Below are 16,877 nucleotides of genomic sequence, written 5' to 3' on the forward strand. Positions count from 1 at the left end.
TTATGTGGTCTCATCGCAGCAGCAGAGGAGGCTATGGACTGACATGTCGGAATGGGAATGAGAAGTAGAATTGAAATGGGTGGCCACTGAGACTTTTAAAGTTAAAGTTAAAGTCTGTCCCGAGCCTTGTGACCCATCAGGCCGGTGCTTATGCCAGTGGCGTGAAGCGACTGAGAGTACAAGACTCCCCCCCCACCCCCCGATAGGACGCCAGTCTATCGCAAGGTTAACCCCCAGCATTTGCCGGTACCCATTTTCAGCTGGGTGGACTGGAGCAGTGTGTGGTTAAGTGCCTTGCTCAGAGACACAACAAGCTGCCTTAGCCAAGACTCGAACCCACGACCTTCAGATCATGAGCCCAACGCCGTAACTGCGCGCCACACACTGGGACCTTTACCATTTCATTAATCAGGGCCCTAGCTCTACTCAGAGCTCTACTTCCTTAGACAAGCTGTTTCATAGAAGTAACTTTTGTATTCAACATGTTTAATATAGTGTATTAAGTTTTCTTTCAAACCAGAAAAAGAGGAAAAGCATTACTAGATGGTCCTGTTGAAGGGCTCTGGCCCAAAACGATGAAAGTTTATTCTTCTCCATACGTGCTGCTTGACTTGCCGCTGAAACCTTCCAGCAGCATTTTGTGTGTGTTACATGTGGAGGAGTCCCTGTGGTTGTCAATTACACCAGGAACCTATGCTAGAAAGCATTACATATTCTTGACAACCATTCTGCAGTGAGTACCCCATATCCACAGACAAGGATTGAAGGGATGACAAGAGGTCTTAAAGAATGAAAATGAACCATAGAGAAAGGACAGAAACAGGAACAGGAAAAATAAAATAAAGATAATGCAGACCAGTAGCAAGAAATAAAAACTGCTGAGCAGTTACAGATGAGCAATCACATCCAAGATATTAGTCTTGAAGTTTTCTTGAACTAATAAGCAAGAACATGCTATGGTAGAGAATAGGACTCTTCTTGCTGTTGAAATACTTTCTCTGGAGCAACAGAAACAAAGTACTGTGACCATAATGTACTGTATATCACGTGCTGTACTTAAAACAATCTTTAAGTTCAAGTTCAATTGTCATTCAACCATTCACATGAATACAGCCAAACGAAACAGCATTCCTCTGGGGCCAAGCTGCAAAACACAGAACCAACAGTGATACACAGCACATATAATTAAGATATCAGATAAACAGTTATAAAAAGATAATATAGTCCAAGTTCTTGAGTGCCATGGCCTGTAGAATGATGGAGCATAGGATTTTGCCCCGAAGCGGTGTTTTGGCAAAAACAAGCACCTCAACGCACTAATGCAGCCAAGAAAGACGCAATCCAACTTGTCTTCCACCAACACTGTTCCCTCTAAACTGTGCAGGTGCATGGCTATGCAGTAACTGAAATGCTCCAGCGCACGTCAACTTTGTCGCTGCACAGTTGCAATTTTCTTTTATATAACGTTTTGTTAAAGTGCCAAGCATTTTTCAGGCAGTGTAAAAATCTCCTGCTCAGAGCAATGATTGGTCTGCGCAGCTTTATAAAATAAATTAAGGGGAACGTTGTCAAGTGAAAACTGGAGAGCAGCACCATTGAGAGGGACCAGCACCGAATGGAGGAGCCAGCGCTGATAGGAGGGGCCAGTGCTGATTGGAGGAACCAGCACCAATGAGAGGGGCCAATGCCAATGCCCAGTCTCTAGTGTCTCTTCCCCTAGGCAGCTGCAACTTAGTCTGGTCCAAATAGCAACCAAGGCCAAGCAGCCCCCCTGCCATTCCAATTTGCATACAGCTGCCTAAATTCAGATTATTTCACAGGGGCAGCTTGGTTACCTTCCAGAAATGAACAAATGGATGAGCTAACCAAGATCCTTTTAAATGTATTTTGTTTTTTTTCTGCATTACTGGAACTATTCACACTTACTGCCAACTCCTAACTGCCTTAGAGAAGGTGATCATGAGCTGTCTTCCTCAATCACTACTTTTGACCTAGCAACAATGAAGGAAAGGCACTATATTACAAGTCAGGATGGTGTGTGATTTAGAGGGATAACTGAGGTGGTGATATTCTCATGTCTAAAACTCATGACCTTTTGAATGGAGCAGTCATGGTTTTGGGAGGTTCTAATGAAGCAGCACAGGTAAGTACTGGCAGTGGAGTTTGCAGATGCTTTATGTGCTTATAAACTGCACTACAGCTTCAGTAGCACCAGCACACAGCACTTCACATTTAGGGACAGCCAGTCTTTTTCCCAGCATGCCCTTCTCAAATCCTCATTAAAGAGGGATTGATCCCATAGCTTATATATTGGAACAGTACGCTTACTGATGTGATGGTGTATTTAGCTGGTACTGATGGTCCACAGAAGCTCATGAGTGTGAAGTTTGCAACTGCCAGAGAAGTTGAACATTGACAGGAAAATAAAACAGAAAGTTCCAGAAATTTTCATGAAAGATAATCAACTTGAAGCATTAACCCTCGTTTCTCACTCCCCACAGATATTACTTGACCTGATGAAGTTTTCCTGAATACATCTAGCATCTACAGTTTTTGCATTTGTGCACCAAAGAATCAATTGAGACTATTTATATACAAGTCACAATCATGCTGACATGGAAAAAGAAGTTACAAATTGTTTTAATTAGTAACTTAGAACAGGCCTCAATGGATCTCAGTGGAGCAAAGGGACAAATAATTAAAAACATGTTTTGCATTTGTATTTTTGAACAAAAGTAAAAGAAAAAAATCTGAGGTATTAATGTAATGTCAGGAAGATGCTATTAAAAAAATTCCCATAGCTGAGGAGCACAGAACTTCAGTTTGATGTGAAGCTCATCAAATCTTTTGCAAGCTGAACTTGAGCAGGCCGTTTCGCACCGACTGGCTCATGTGTGAAGCAAAATCCCATCAACAAATAGACTTGTGGTGGTACAAGTGATTTAAAGTGGATCCCTAAGAACTATGCTAATCACTCAGAAAAAAAATCTGCAGCTTCAAGTATCTCAATCATTCAACACAGGGTTTGTTCTAACATTCCATCAATATGTGCAAGGAGAGTTTCATCTGAAGTAATAGGGGTTACATGGCTAGGAAGATAATATTGTACCAAAGGAGGAGTGTCATCAGGATGATGAGCAAAAGGCAGGCTTTAACCTTAAAGAATTCAAAGGTTGGGTAGGAAGCAAGTACAGAATCAGCTGAGAGATTTGGCATGGATAGTATGGATGTCAGACCTTCTGGTCATATCTGCCTGTGAACATGGACAACTATGTAGAACTAATGGTTTTGGGGTATGTTGCCACATGCTTTGAGAAGTTTATTTAGCTGAGATGAGTAGTGCAGCTCAGCCTTGGAAGGACCATTTTATGATCAGATGGAGGACTATAATTTGGAAAGTCAACGCAGCAATGCAGAAATAGGAATAAAAAAAAATGGCCCGAAAAGGAGTGAAGATTTCACACAGAAAAGAAACACCAAATAAAGGGAAATTTAAACTGCAAATTACCATTTCCTCAATACCCTTCATAAACTTAGCATTAACATACTAAATTCGTTTAGCACTTAACATTATTGTAACATTGGGAAATGTCACAATCAACTTGGATGCAGTAATTGGTTAACTAACTAATTAAATCACTTCTGAAATTCAAGAAAGAATATTCCTTCAATTATCTCAGGACTCCCAGGCACTTTAAGGGTATGAGGTACAAGAGGAAGTTGGACAAATTTGGTTTGCTTTCTCTGCAGCATCAGAGAATGACAGGAGACATTTTATAGAAGTTTATAAAATTATGAGTGGTATAAATAGGGTAAGGAATAAGAATCTTTATTCCAGTGTAGAACTGTTAAATACTAGAGGACATTTATATAAGGTGAGGGGGGAAAGTTAAGGGAATTTTTTTTTATATAAAATGACTAAAATACACTGTCAGGTGTACTGGCAGAAGCAAATATGATAGTGGTGCTTAGGAGACTTTTTGATATGTAGTTACAAGACTACATAGGCAGTCTACGCAGGGAATGGAGTGGTATGGATCAGATGGAGGCAGAGAAATTTAGATTAATTTGGCATTTAACACAGACATTGTGGCCTGAAGGGCTTGTTCCCCTGTGTATTGCTTGGTTTTACACTATATTTTATTTTTAAGTCAAAGAAGAGCATTAGGGCAAGGGAGAGGTTGAAGCCTAACCAAAGTATTAGTGTTATTAAAATGTTATATGTAGGGAATAAGTACAAATTGTTTAAAATCATTTGCAATTCTAAAAGTAAACTTAAACTTGCAAAGAAATATCAATGATGCTTTAATCATTACTCACCTTGGATTATTTTATTAAAACAATAAAACAAGTGACTTGCAAGGCATATTCTAAGGCAATCACTCAGCATGCTCTTCTTTACGAATAGCAGCTAGTTACAGTAAACATTTGTAAACCAGTTTCCAATGCAGCTGCTAAAAATGACCAGTCAGGTGCCAAGCAGAGTTTAAAGAAAGACACTCTCTGATTTTGAGGAAGTGAAAGAATTATTTCCTCCCCTTGTGTACCACCCAGATTCCTACACTTTGCCAGGTATGCACCAGCATATACACCCATCAGTTGTTCAAAATTACATGAAGTTACCATTACCAAACTGGCAGAGAGTATATTAAAGCATTCAAAAGAATCTCGAGTGAAAGTCAAAAAGGTTATCCAAAGGATTTTTCTTGTTATTACAGAGGTACTGTTCTCACTCTAGTGAAATGTTCCAGGACTACCCACATTAGAAGATTTGCTCATTTTTCCCTTCTTGATGAGATTATTCATGATGAGATTGCTCACTGCCGTCACAGAGATTGCTTCCTCCCCGGCAGAGACTCTCACTCCCTCATAGAGATTGCTCATTTCCCCCACAAAGATCACTCACTCCTTCCACAGTGATAACTTACCTCACACAGCTATTACTCAAAATCTCTACAATGTGATTACTCATTCCCTCTGCTGACCAATTATTCACTCCCTCTACAATGAGGTTATTCCGGCTTCCTTCAGCATCCATTTAATTTAATTTAATCATGAACACCACTTTATGTTCCAACTTTCTGTTTCAACCTGCCAGCAGATGCCTGGTTAATTTCAATTCGCAGCATGACATTCCATTACATTTGAAATGCTGATTGTTGCTTGATTAAATTTGAACCCCAGAATAATTTAAAATTTTTCATCTGTCAGAGATTAGATTTTAATCTACCAATTAATTTTTTGGTTAAATTTCAGCATATCATCCTGTCAAATGGGGTTTAATTAAATGCAAATCTGTCAAGTAATCTTTAATGAAATTCCAACTAACCCAATGACGTTTGGTTAAATCCTTACCAACTGGCTAAATCTGATTAAATTTAAACTTAGAAATTAACACTTAGTTTATTTTCAATTTGATGACAGATGTTTGGTTACATTCTAAGCTGTTGACTGATGTTTGATAATATCTCACCCAATCAACTGATATTTGGTTAAGTCCCAACCTGTTCACAGATATTTGGTTGAATTTCAAACTGCTGACTGATGTTGGGTTAACTGCGCAACACCACTCCCCACCCCCATTGATATTTGGTTAAATTAAAACTTCTTGACTGACATTTGATTGAACTTCAACCAAATTTTAGTCAGGAGTTTTGAATTTAGTCAAAAGTTACACTTTTGACTAAATTCAAAACTCCTGACTAAAATTTGGTTAAATTCCAGCCTACTGACTGACAGTGATTAAATCCTAACCTACCAATGAACTTGTCCTTACATCCAACCTGTGGAGTGAAGTCTGATCAAATCGCATCCAATGGACTGATGCTTGTATGAATTACAATCAGCAGATTGAAATGGCGTAAATTTCCATGTACTTTTGGTTAATTTACAACCTGTTGACTTACCCTTGGTTAAAGTCCAATCAACCAACTAACCTTTGGTAAAATTTCCACCTGCCAATTGATGTTTAATTAATTATCAATCTGTTAATGCATGATTGGTTCAACTACAATCTGTTGCATCATGCTTAAGTGAATTCCAGCTGACATCCGGCTAAATCCCATCCTCTGAGTGTAATTTATTTAAGTTCATCCCACTGACTGCCATTTGGTTAAATCCAGCCTTTCAGTTGATGCGTGGTCAAATTCCAAATTCTTTACTGACACTTGCTTAAATGTTGTTAACTAACACCTGATTAAATTATGTCAACTGATGTTTGGTTACATTCTCAAATGTGAATGATAGTTGCCAACTGGCATTTCATTCAAAGCCAACACGGCAATACATTTAGTTAAGTTCCAGTCTTCCAGACGGAAGCAGATGAAGTTCTAATCTGCTAACCACTATTTCATTAAATTCCAGCTTACCTACTGATATTGCTAATAGCAACCTACCATGGGACACTTAAATTTCAAACATCTGACTTACAATCAGTTAAATTCTAACCTCATGAGTGGTATTTAGTTAAAATCTAGATTTCCAAATAACAATTGGTTGAACTCCAATCTGTTTACTGACATTTGGTAAAATTCCAACCTTCGAACTGATGTTTGGTTAATTTCTATTCTGTCTACTGAGGTCTGGTTAAATACCAATCTACCAGCTGACATTTAATTCAATCTCCCAGATTGCACTTGATTAACTTTCAGCCTGTGCTGATTAATATATGATGAACTTCCTTGTTCTGATTATGGAAGTACTTTATTTTAATGCTAAGATTCTGCTGTTATTATTTTCCTGTAATTTATAACACTACTCACCTCTTAATAATTCAGGATGGTGGGGTGGAGATACATCTCTAGCAAAGGAGATGTAAGGTGGTCCTTCCCTCCGCTAGCCTGCAGGTCACCCTTGGGCAAGGTGTAGCACCTGCTTAGCCCCCCACCACCCCCCCCAAGTCATGTGAATCCATGGGAGCAGTACTAGATGGTCGTATGAGCACCTAGTTCACATTACAAGTCTTGGATATGTGACCACTGATGCCAGGCAGACAATCCCTGAACAGCATTGATAATAACTGAGTTACCCATCTTGTAAAGATCCTGCCCAGAAGAAGGCAATTGTAAACCACTTCTGTAGAAAAATTTGGCAAGAACAATCATGGTCATGAGACCATGATTGCCTACAGCATATGACACAGCATGTAATAATGATGATAATTAATTCAGAACCTCATAAATTTTCATCAGTATGACTTGCTGAGAACTTAAATAACAGTAATTACACATTTACAAGTGTTTTATTTATGGAATTTTGCTCAAAGATATTGATTCTGGGTTTTTGATTTACGAATCTATTTATATAATTACTATATAACAAATAGCATGCAGACTCTGCTCACAGGAATACACTGTACTAAAATGCCCAGAATGTATTTTCATTAATTTACAACCGTTTGCTGAATTAAATCTTCCAAGAGTGCATCCCTTTGCTAAACAAAAGAAAAGTTGTACATGAAGTTTAAACATACAGTGAATTCTGGTTAATTTGGGACAGACTGGGACCGGTTCATTTTGGCCCAATTATGTGGCTGCTCTAATTAGCTGAAGTTTCATGAAAATAGTTTAAAAGGTATAAAAAAGACAAACTACCATTTAACTGAGTAACAAATTATGTACTTCGTTACCGAAGTTAACATTCAAGATCACTGTCAATACCCTTGAGTTCTTCGTAGTTCCTAACCTGTTGAAGTAGTGAAATCATTTAATTTTCACTCCCGGGCGTTCCGGCATTTCCAAGTCTGAATGCTTGAAACCACAGTGAGGAAAACAGCTCTGAATTGCCTTACTGTTTATTTCTTGCCCACTATCAGTAACAAAAATCATTGCTTTTGAACACAAATACACGGAACTGAAGCATTTAGAAACTGTTCGCTCTAAGAACAGTATGGTATCTAATAGCCACATAATGTTCACACAACTGACACTACTTAGAAAATGTTCGACAACAGTCTCCTGCCCCAATTAAGTGTTATATTGTCCTAAATAAATGAAGGCAATTCCAGCTATTTTCTCAATTTGTTATTGTTCTTTATCAGTTGTCCCAAATAAGTGATTAACCAATGGCCCAATTAACTGGAATCCACTGTACTAATATATTAACTTTTCATAAAGAAGCTAACATTTCAATTTTCCCTTGGCTGAGTGATAGACACAATTTTCTATCTCCATTTGCACCCAAATAAAAAAAAACTGCAGATGCTGGAAGTCTGAAATAAAAACAAATATTGATGACAAAGGATCTTGGACTTGAAATGTTAGCATGGCTTCTCTTTCCACACATACTGCCTGTCCTGCTGAGTGCTTCTCTTTTTTATTCCATTCTCATTTACTTCAATCTACATGAAATTTGTTTTAAAGCACGTAATTTCATTTTGCTATTTTTGCAGTGTACTTTATTTTTAGCATCTCCTCCAGTGTAGGAATTACAATAAATCTTGCCATCTTGTTAACTTACTCAGTTATACAGATGTGGACATTCTGTCAAAGCAAAGCATTTGTTGGCCATTCTGCTTTGCCCTCAAGAAGACAGTGCTGAGCAGTCTTCTTGTATCAGTGCAGTTCTTCTGGTGAGGTGCTATACTAGATGTGTTAGGATTAAGACCCAGCATCATCAATAAAGGAACAGCAGGGCTAGATGAGTACACTGCTTTATATGCTTCTGTAAAGACTGCAGTTCTGAGATTTTGAAGACAAACATAATGGACATCACATCAAGATGCAACATTTTGCACTTATACTGTCACTTCACATTGTTTTCTCTATTTACCTGTTCATTCAGCATAACTATGGAGCATGGTCCTTGTATTCTATTAAACGACTTAAACTTTTACAGATAATCTAAAGTTGACGATAAATGAAGTGCTTGCCTGGAATAAAGCAAACCATATTAGCCAGTCCAGACAAAACTAGTATGGACTAACAATGTAAGAAATTAGTATTGATGAAAAATAAAACACTTGCCTGGAATGCAGCAAACCACATTAGCCAGTCGAGACGGTAATGGTATGGACTAATAATACACGGTCTCCGCTTTAGATCGCCAGGTTTACACTTGAATTCATATTCCTCCCACAAGGCACTGGGATCTTTTGGATCCACATTCATTGTTCCCTGAATTATGACCTCAGTCCGTTCCTTTGTAATACTGAGCAAATAAAAATACAATAGAAAATTTACAAAAGACATTTTTTCTCTATGCTTGAAACATCCAAGTTGTAAAGTTATCACCTTTAAAATATATTTTATATCTAATTTACAGCCCAGAAACAAACCATTTTATTCAGATGATCTCAATGCTTCATGTGAGACTCATCTTATCAAATAACATTCAATCCGGTTTCTTTTTTGTATATGCATCAGTTTTCCTTAAATGCTTCAATGCCGTTTGTCTTGACTACGACTTGTAGGGCGATCATCTTTTCAAAATAGAGGGCACATTCAAATACAAACAAAAAGAAGCTTAGAAAGTGATGTGAGAAAGACAGCAGTGCTTTGGATGGGGTTTTACAGACCCTCCTGACACACTTGTCACCCCGCTCCATTTGCTGGCTTTGACAGTACAATAAGCAGTATTAAAAAGGAATGTCAGTGTATAACCAAGTCTGAAGAAACAGGAGGAAAAAACAGTGATAAACTGGCCATAAACCATTATAAAAGACTGCTCAGGAAAAAATGAAAATAATAAATCTACAATGGCATCAAAACGAAGCACTAAATTTATGTCATAAATGAAATGAGGGGCCAGATAGTCTACTCCTGTTCCTGTTTCTTGCGGTCTTAGTTTTAAATAATCTTGAATTGACAACTGTACTCATAGTCATGGCAGTGGACAGCATCATCAAGACTGAATAATGTAAGCTTTAACATAAATCTTCAAATGTTAAGAAATCTGAGTCAAAATGCCACATTAAAAACTAATTTATGATTATGTCACAACCACTGCTCCCCTAGGAGACACAGTTAATCTTAATGGTGACTGTGGAAGATAAAAGAATAAATGTACAACATTGGATACTGAAAACCTAACTGCAGAAAGCTCTGAATCTTCCCATTTTTGCTCAGTTTAAAAAACAGATAATATAAAAATCATTTATTTCCTTTTCTCTTTGGATAAAAATTCAGGTGTACTAGAACACGCTCAGACATTCTTGTGTAGATTTTGTAAATAAATGTTGTGCTAAATTCCCATAACAAATATGTATGATTTATCTTTTTTAATAGTGAATTCTTGGGGCTGGAAGGGTTAAGTTATTCCCAGTGAATAAAAATCCTGCAGTCAGGCAGTGCAGTTCATTAACATATAAGGTTTGTTCTAATTCCAGGACACTAAATGTTCAAAAGAACTAAGTTCTCTATCATCACTTGAACTATGCAAAATTCAACATACATCACAAATGTCACTTCTTCCTACAGGGCAGACATTTCATTCAACATAAATTTCAAATGCACGTTATCAATTATTCAAAAAAATAGTAACAAAGGTTATCCCTGCTCTGAACTTCTATATTAATGATTCCTGCTGTGTAATGAATTGCTTAAATCTCCAGATTGTTTCTGGACTCTTGCTCAGCATCGGTTGACAGTATCAAGTACTCCCAGGTGTCACTGAGCAAACATTTGTTGACTATGTGACAGCAACAATGAATTATGGGGTAAATGGCCTGAATATAATTACGCCAGTTAACAACCTGACAACTTAGTTTGTATTTATATAACATAATCTAACATTTAAGAAGTCTTGAAACTTCTATTTGGCCAACCATACCTATGCTTAATCTTTGATAAAAAATGTCCAATCTAATACACCATAGTACTTAAAATTTACTTCTGAATAGCACTTGTCTTTTGAAATAGCCAATGAATTTTGTTTCAATTTTTTTTCACACAGAGTGGTGAGTATATGAAACTAGCTGCCAGATGGAGTGGTCAAGGCTTCAGTAGTATTATTTAAGAAGCACTTGGATAGGTACATGGAAGGGAGGGCATTTAGGGCAAAGGGCCAGTATCCATGCTGTACTACACTATAATCTAAATCTTGTTAGCAATAGAATTCATGGTGATCTACATGATAAAGTATTTTGCATGCCAATGGTAGTGAGTAATGTATATTTAATATTTCAGAAATATTTCAGTAATATTACAAATACAGTCGGCCCTCCTTATCCGTGAGGGATTGGTTCCAGGATCGCTCGCAGATACCAAAAAATGCGGATGCTTAAGTCCCTTATTCAACCTGTCTCAATGCAGTGGACATTAGGACCCGGCGGCAGAGCTCTGAATCCACAGTGTTTCTGTTCATGAAAATAACCACGATCGTGATTTAAAATAAAGTGGAAATAATAAAGCAATCGGAAAGAGGTGAAAAACCATCGGTCATTGGAAAAGCGTTAGGCTACAGTCGGCCAACAATTGGAACAATTTCAAAGGATAAAGTGAGAAAGGCCCTGCCCCGATAAAAGCTACAATCATTACTAAGCAACGCAGTGGTTTAATTATTGGGTTTTGAGGTTTTGGGCTTTTGATCCTCCACATCAACCCGGCACGGATGGAGAGCACACTCGGCAGCTGTCTGTCACTGGATCGAACTCGGGAACTTCTGTTCCCGAGCCTGGAGCTGAAACATACATTTCTTAGTGTTTTATATGCATTGAAAGGTGAAATATATACTAAGACAAATGTTTGACCAACTGACACTAAATAATACTGGATGTACCTGTTCCGACTTACTTAGTAAGAGAACTTCAGGTTTTTTTTCAATCTCGATCCAGGATAACCTACGTACATCCTCCCGTATACTTTAAATTGTCTCTAGATTACTTATAATACCTAATACAATGTAAATGCTATGTAAAATAGTTGTTATACTGCATTGTTTAGGGAATAATGACAAGGAAAAAAAGTCTGTACATGCTCGAACAACAAGTGCTGGAAGAGCACTTCCAGGTTTTCTCAATTCGCGGTTGGTTGAATTTGTGCATGCGGAACTCGCGGATAAGGAGGGCTGACTGTATATTGTTTAAGCATTCTGTGTTGTTTATATAATTCATTATGGGTTATAGGTACAACGTGAATGGCATACGTCATTACAGCATTACTTCATATTTGAGCACCTCAAAGTATTTCCATTTCCCAGCTCCCATGTTTTACATTTGATTAGTTTCTAGAGTTACAAAACATAACTGTTGTGATGAAGTAGTTTTAAAACAAACCCAAGGCAACTACCTACCAGTGCAGTGCAGCACATATTTTTTATTCATTAGGGGATAGAGACAGTCAAGTTAGATAAAAAGCAGGGAACAGACAAAATGCAAAGGTTCATAAACAATGAGTATCAGGTGGCTACATCAGAAAGATATAGACGTGTTCAATTGCACAACAGATAACTGGCAAATGTACAATGAATGAATTGAGCAGTAGTTTGAAGCAAATGAAATCACCAATGATAGATGAGTGCCAGTTTTGCTGAGTGCAAGTGAGTGCAACTGAGTTGCACTAGGGACGAATGTGAGTGTGAACAAAATTGCAACATTTAAACTGAAACCTGTCTGGCTGAACACCATTGTGATGGGGGCTCAAATACACCAGACTAATGCAGGTTTAAAAGTAAAATCTACAGAAAATGCAACAAAATAGGACATATTCAAGGGTATGCCAGGAAAACAAAAATAAATAGACTGCACAGGGAAGAGATAAAGATAAACAGTTAAGTTACAGTTTCAAAAAGGGCACTAATCTGCATGCTGTTGATGACAAATCTGGTAATGATGAGAGTGACACAGGACTGAGTAGCCTTGAAATTTACAGTGTGGAAACTAACAGGAGACAAGCAATATTGCTTACACCAAGATTGAATGGTAAATTAATTAAAATAGAATTAAACATTGGCTCAGCTGATTCAGTTATTCCACTAAATGAGTTTGAACAGCATTTCAATGAAGCCTGCAGATATCCAACTAAAAACTTATACTGGAGAAAAGATAACTCCTGTGGGAATGACATTCGTAACAGTGAAATACAATAACCAAAAGGCCACCATGGCCATGTACATGGTAAAAACAGGAGGGTCAGTATTGTGGGGTCATGAATGACCAAGACAACTACAACTTGATTGGAGATCTATCCACATCCCCTGTAACAGAGTCAACTGGAAGCGAATTAAGGAGGGTACTGGATGAGGCTGCAGTAGTTTTCAAGGACGGTATCGGAAAACTCAAACATTTCAAGGATAAAACAAAATGTTAAATGAAAATGCCACACCTAAATTTTACAAATCCCCTTTGGTTCCTTATACCATCCATTATAAAGGAGCCAGTGAGTTACATTGCATAGAGGGTGAAAATACTCTTTTCAAGGTTGAGTGGTGCTCATGGGCAATGCCAGTGGTCCCAGTATCTAAAAAGGATAGTTCTGTCAGAATCTGTGCTGATTTTAAGGTCATCGTCAACCAAGAACAGAAAGTAAATCAATACCCTCTGCCCAGGATAAAAGATATATTTGCAAACCTTTCTGGGGGAAACACTTCAGCAAAATGGACTTGGCTGAGACCTATCTACAGGTAGAGATGAAAGAAAAGTCAAAAGAATTTCTCACCATAAGCAATCACAAAAGGCTTTGTTGCTATAACAGGCTTATTTTTGGAATAGCATCTGTGCCTGCACTCTGGAAGAAAGCCATGTTTTGCAAGACTGCCCAGGCATCAGAGCACCTTGCAACAAGTGTGAATTCTTCAAACCAAGCATCACTTGCTGTGGTCACACCATTGACACACAAGGATTACATGACTGTGTTGAGAAAATTCAAGCAGTGGTAGATGTCTCAAGGCCAAAGGATGTGTCATCATTGTTGTCCTTTTTAGGATTTGTCAATTGCTATAACAGGCTCCTGCCTGCACTACTCCCTGTTACTATTGATAGTGAGGAAGTGGATGTGCTGAGGACCTACAGGTACCTGGGTATGCACCTGGATGACAGACTCGAGTGGAGCACCAACACAGAAGCTGTGTACAAGGAGCGCCAGAGGTGCCTGTACTTCCTGATGAGACTGAGGTCCTTTGGAGAATGCAGGCCTCTCCTTCACATGTTCTACCAGTTTGTTGTCGCCAGTACAATCTTCAATGCGGTGGTGTGCTGGGGTAATGGCGTCAACATTGATGATGCCAAAAGGCTCAATAACCTGATCAGGAAGACTGGCTCTGTATCAGAGTCAAACTGGACACACTGAAGGCTGCGGTAGAACAAAGAACTGTCCGGAAAATCCTAATGTTTCTGGACAATGTTTCTCACCCTCTGTATGCCACTTTGCTGAACAGAGGAGCACTTTTAATAATAGACTAAGACAACTGTGCTGCTCCAAAGGAGCGCTATATGAGGTCATTCTTATCCTCGACAATTAGGCTCTATAATGAGTCAACCTATAGCCGGGAAAGTGATAATCCCCTCTTGTAAAACTGCTATTAATCTCTGTTTACCACACCCTGCAATCACAGACCCCCAATGCAATATTACTACCACTTCTTATCTGGACGGTGTGAATGTGCACCATCACTGTATAATACTATGGTAATTCCTGCACTACCAATTTATCAGTGTGAATTTGGAAATCTTGTAAATCTTTTAATCTTTGACTTGTAAATCTTGTACATCTTATTTTTCTTCTTTTTTTTGACCCTCCCCTCCCCTCCCCTCCCCTCTTGCACCCCTGCCACCATCACTGTCATTCCGTGCAGAACCACATCTTATTTTTAAGGTAACTTTTTTTTTATTCTTTCTTACTTCTAGTATTTGTATATCTGTGCACTTGTAATGCTACTGTGACACTGTAATTTCCTTTGGGATTAATATAGTACCTATCTATCAAACCTGAGTACTTTGCTCCACCCCTTGAACGTATTACTACAGATTGGGAAGAAATGGCAAAGGACAAAGCAGTGGAAGACGGCTTTCCAAAATGCAAAGGGAGTGGTGGGGTCAGACATGGTACTCACACAGTATAATCCATATCATCCAGTGAAGTTTGCCTGTGATGCCTCAGCTTATGGCATAGGTGCAGTCATGTCACACATTATGATTGATGGAAGTGAATGCCCCATAGCTTTTGCATCACATTCCCTTATCGCTGTAGAGAAACATTATGCACTGATTGTCAGAGAGTTTTTGAGTCTGGTTTGGGTGTAAAACATTTCAACCAGTACTTGTATGGGAGAGAGTTTACCCTCATTACCGATCATCAACCACTGGTGTCCATTTTTAATCCAAGGAAATACATTCCACTAACAGCAGCAGCACAAATGCAGAGATCGGCCGTTTCTTGGAGGACACAATTACAAGATTGGTCATCCTCTTGAATTCAGTTATAAAAATGCTAATGGATTGTCCTCCTTATCCTTGTTAAAGAAAATAGCTGAAAGATTTGCAAAAGAGGATGCTCCTCTTGACATATTCTGCCTAATACAAATCAAAAGCCTCCCTATCACAGCAGAGATGATCCAAGAGGAAACCAGAGAAGACCCCACACTGTCTCAGGTCTATATAGCTACCTTAAGTTGCTGGAATGTACAGCAGAAATTCCAGCTCCCCCATTTTTACCAGCATCGGGATGAACTTGCCCTTGACAAGGTTGCATTTTGTGGCGATTGAGAGTTGTTGTACCATCCAAGCTCAGAGCGCAAGTGTTGGAGGAGCCACATGCCAGTATTCTAGGCATGATCAAAATGAAAGTGTTGGCTCTAAGATTCGTCTGCTGGCCTGGGATTAGATCCGCAGATTGAGTAGCTTGCCGTGCACTGTTCGGGATGCCAAAAGCAGTTCCTCTCCATCCCTGGGAATGGCCTGCATTGCCCTGGCAGAGGATTCATGTGGATTTCACCGGAAAATTCATGGACCGTTGATGGAGAGGGGAGACAGCCTTTTTTTCGCTGGTGGGTTTGCTTTGCCATCGGAGAGGGGAGACTGTCTCTTGATCGCTGGGGGATCGTTCTGCTGCTGGAGATGGGAGACTGCCTTTTGATCACTGGTTGGATGAGGACTAACCAATCAGGAGGGATGGATAACAGAGGTATAAATACCACCCAACTAGACATGTCCCGGTATCATCCTTGATGAAGATGGCAGAGTTTGTCATCAAAATGTCAGTTAAAATCGATACCTGTACCTAGCTGGAAGCCCGAGAAGAGTTTACCCATAACTGAGGTGCATTCTATATTGATTTTGAATTTGTAGCTAAATAGGGAGGAGTATTGTGCATTTATTCATAATTCATTATGGGTATTTGGACAAAGTACTTCATTATACCACCACATCATATTTGAGTGCCTCACTAAAGTAAGTAGACCGGTTTCTCGTGTTTTTCTTTTTATTAGTTTCTGGAGTTACAAAACATACAAGTGACAAATGTTTTCATCCTATGAGAAGATTGTTGAGAAATACCTCAATAATCTGAGGAATCTGCTAGGGGACATGATTAATTGATAACTGAGACACTATGCACCTCCCTATCTTCTTGAATAACAGTATCCATAACTATGATAATAGCAAACTGAATTTGTATGGTAACACCCAAGGTTTGCATGAAGAAAAACAAGTCTGTAGGTATTAGGTGACTTCCTTTTGTGCTGTAAATCAAGCTGAGACACAGCCATCAAATGGTGCAGAATGGTTAGGTGATTAAGAATCAGAATGCCATCCGGTTTGAAGGTAGCACAGCACTAGGCAACCTCTCATTAATGACCAATCTATATCATCCTGAGCACACTCTCTCCTACAGTCATAAGGGTATGGATATGTGCCAGTCCCCTTTGGTTGTTTACCGTTGCTATTGCCTGTGATTTCTTGTCTGTGTTAAGGAGTGTCACACAATGTTTTTGACTGCATTGTTTCT

The 16,877-nt window shown here is 38.7% G+C and overlaps 1 protein-coding gene across 2 annotated transcripts in view; it reads right to left on the reverse strand.

The window, feature by feature from the left end:
• The window catches only part of lmf1 (lipase maturation factor 1), a 784,937-nt gene that overhangs the window by 64,427 nt on the left and 703,633 nt on the right, over positions 1 to 16,877 (reverse strand). For both annotated transcript variants that reach the window (XM_063057364.1, XM_063057365.1), the window contains one exon: positions 8,964 to 9,147. In XM_063057364.1, the coding sequence (XP_062913434.1) occupies positions 8,964 to 9,147 (184 nt within the window). The remainder of the gene's footprint in view (positions 1 to 8,963; positions 9,148 to 16,877) is intronic.

The sequence above is a fragment of the Mobula hypostoma genome, chromosome 9 (genome assembly GCF_963921235.1).
Source record: "Mobula hypostoma chromosome 9, sMobHyp1.1, whole genome shotgun sequence".
Lineage (NCBI taxonomy): Eukaryota > Metazoa > Chordata > Chondrichthyes > Myliobatiformes > Myliobatidae > Mobula > Mobula hypostoma.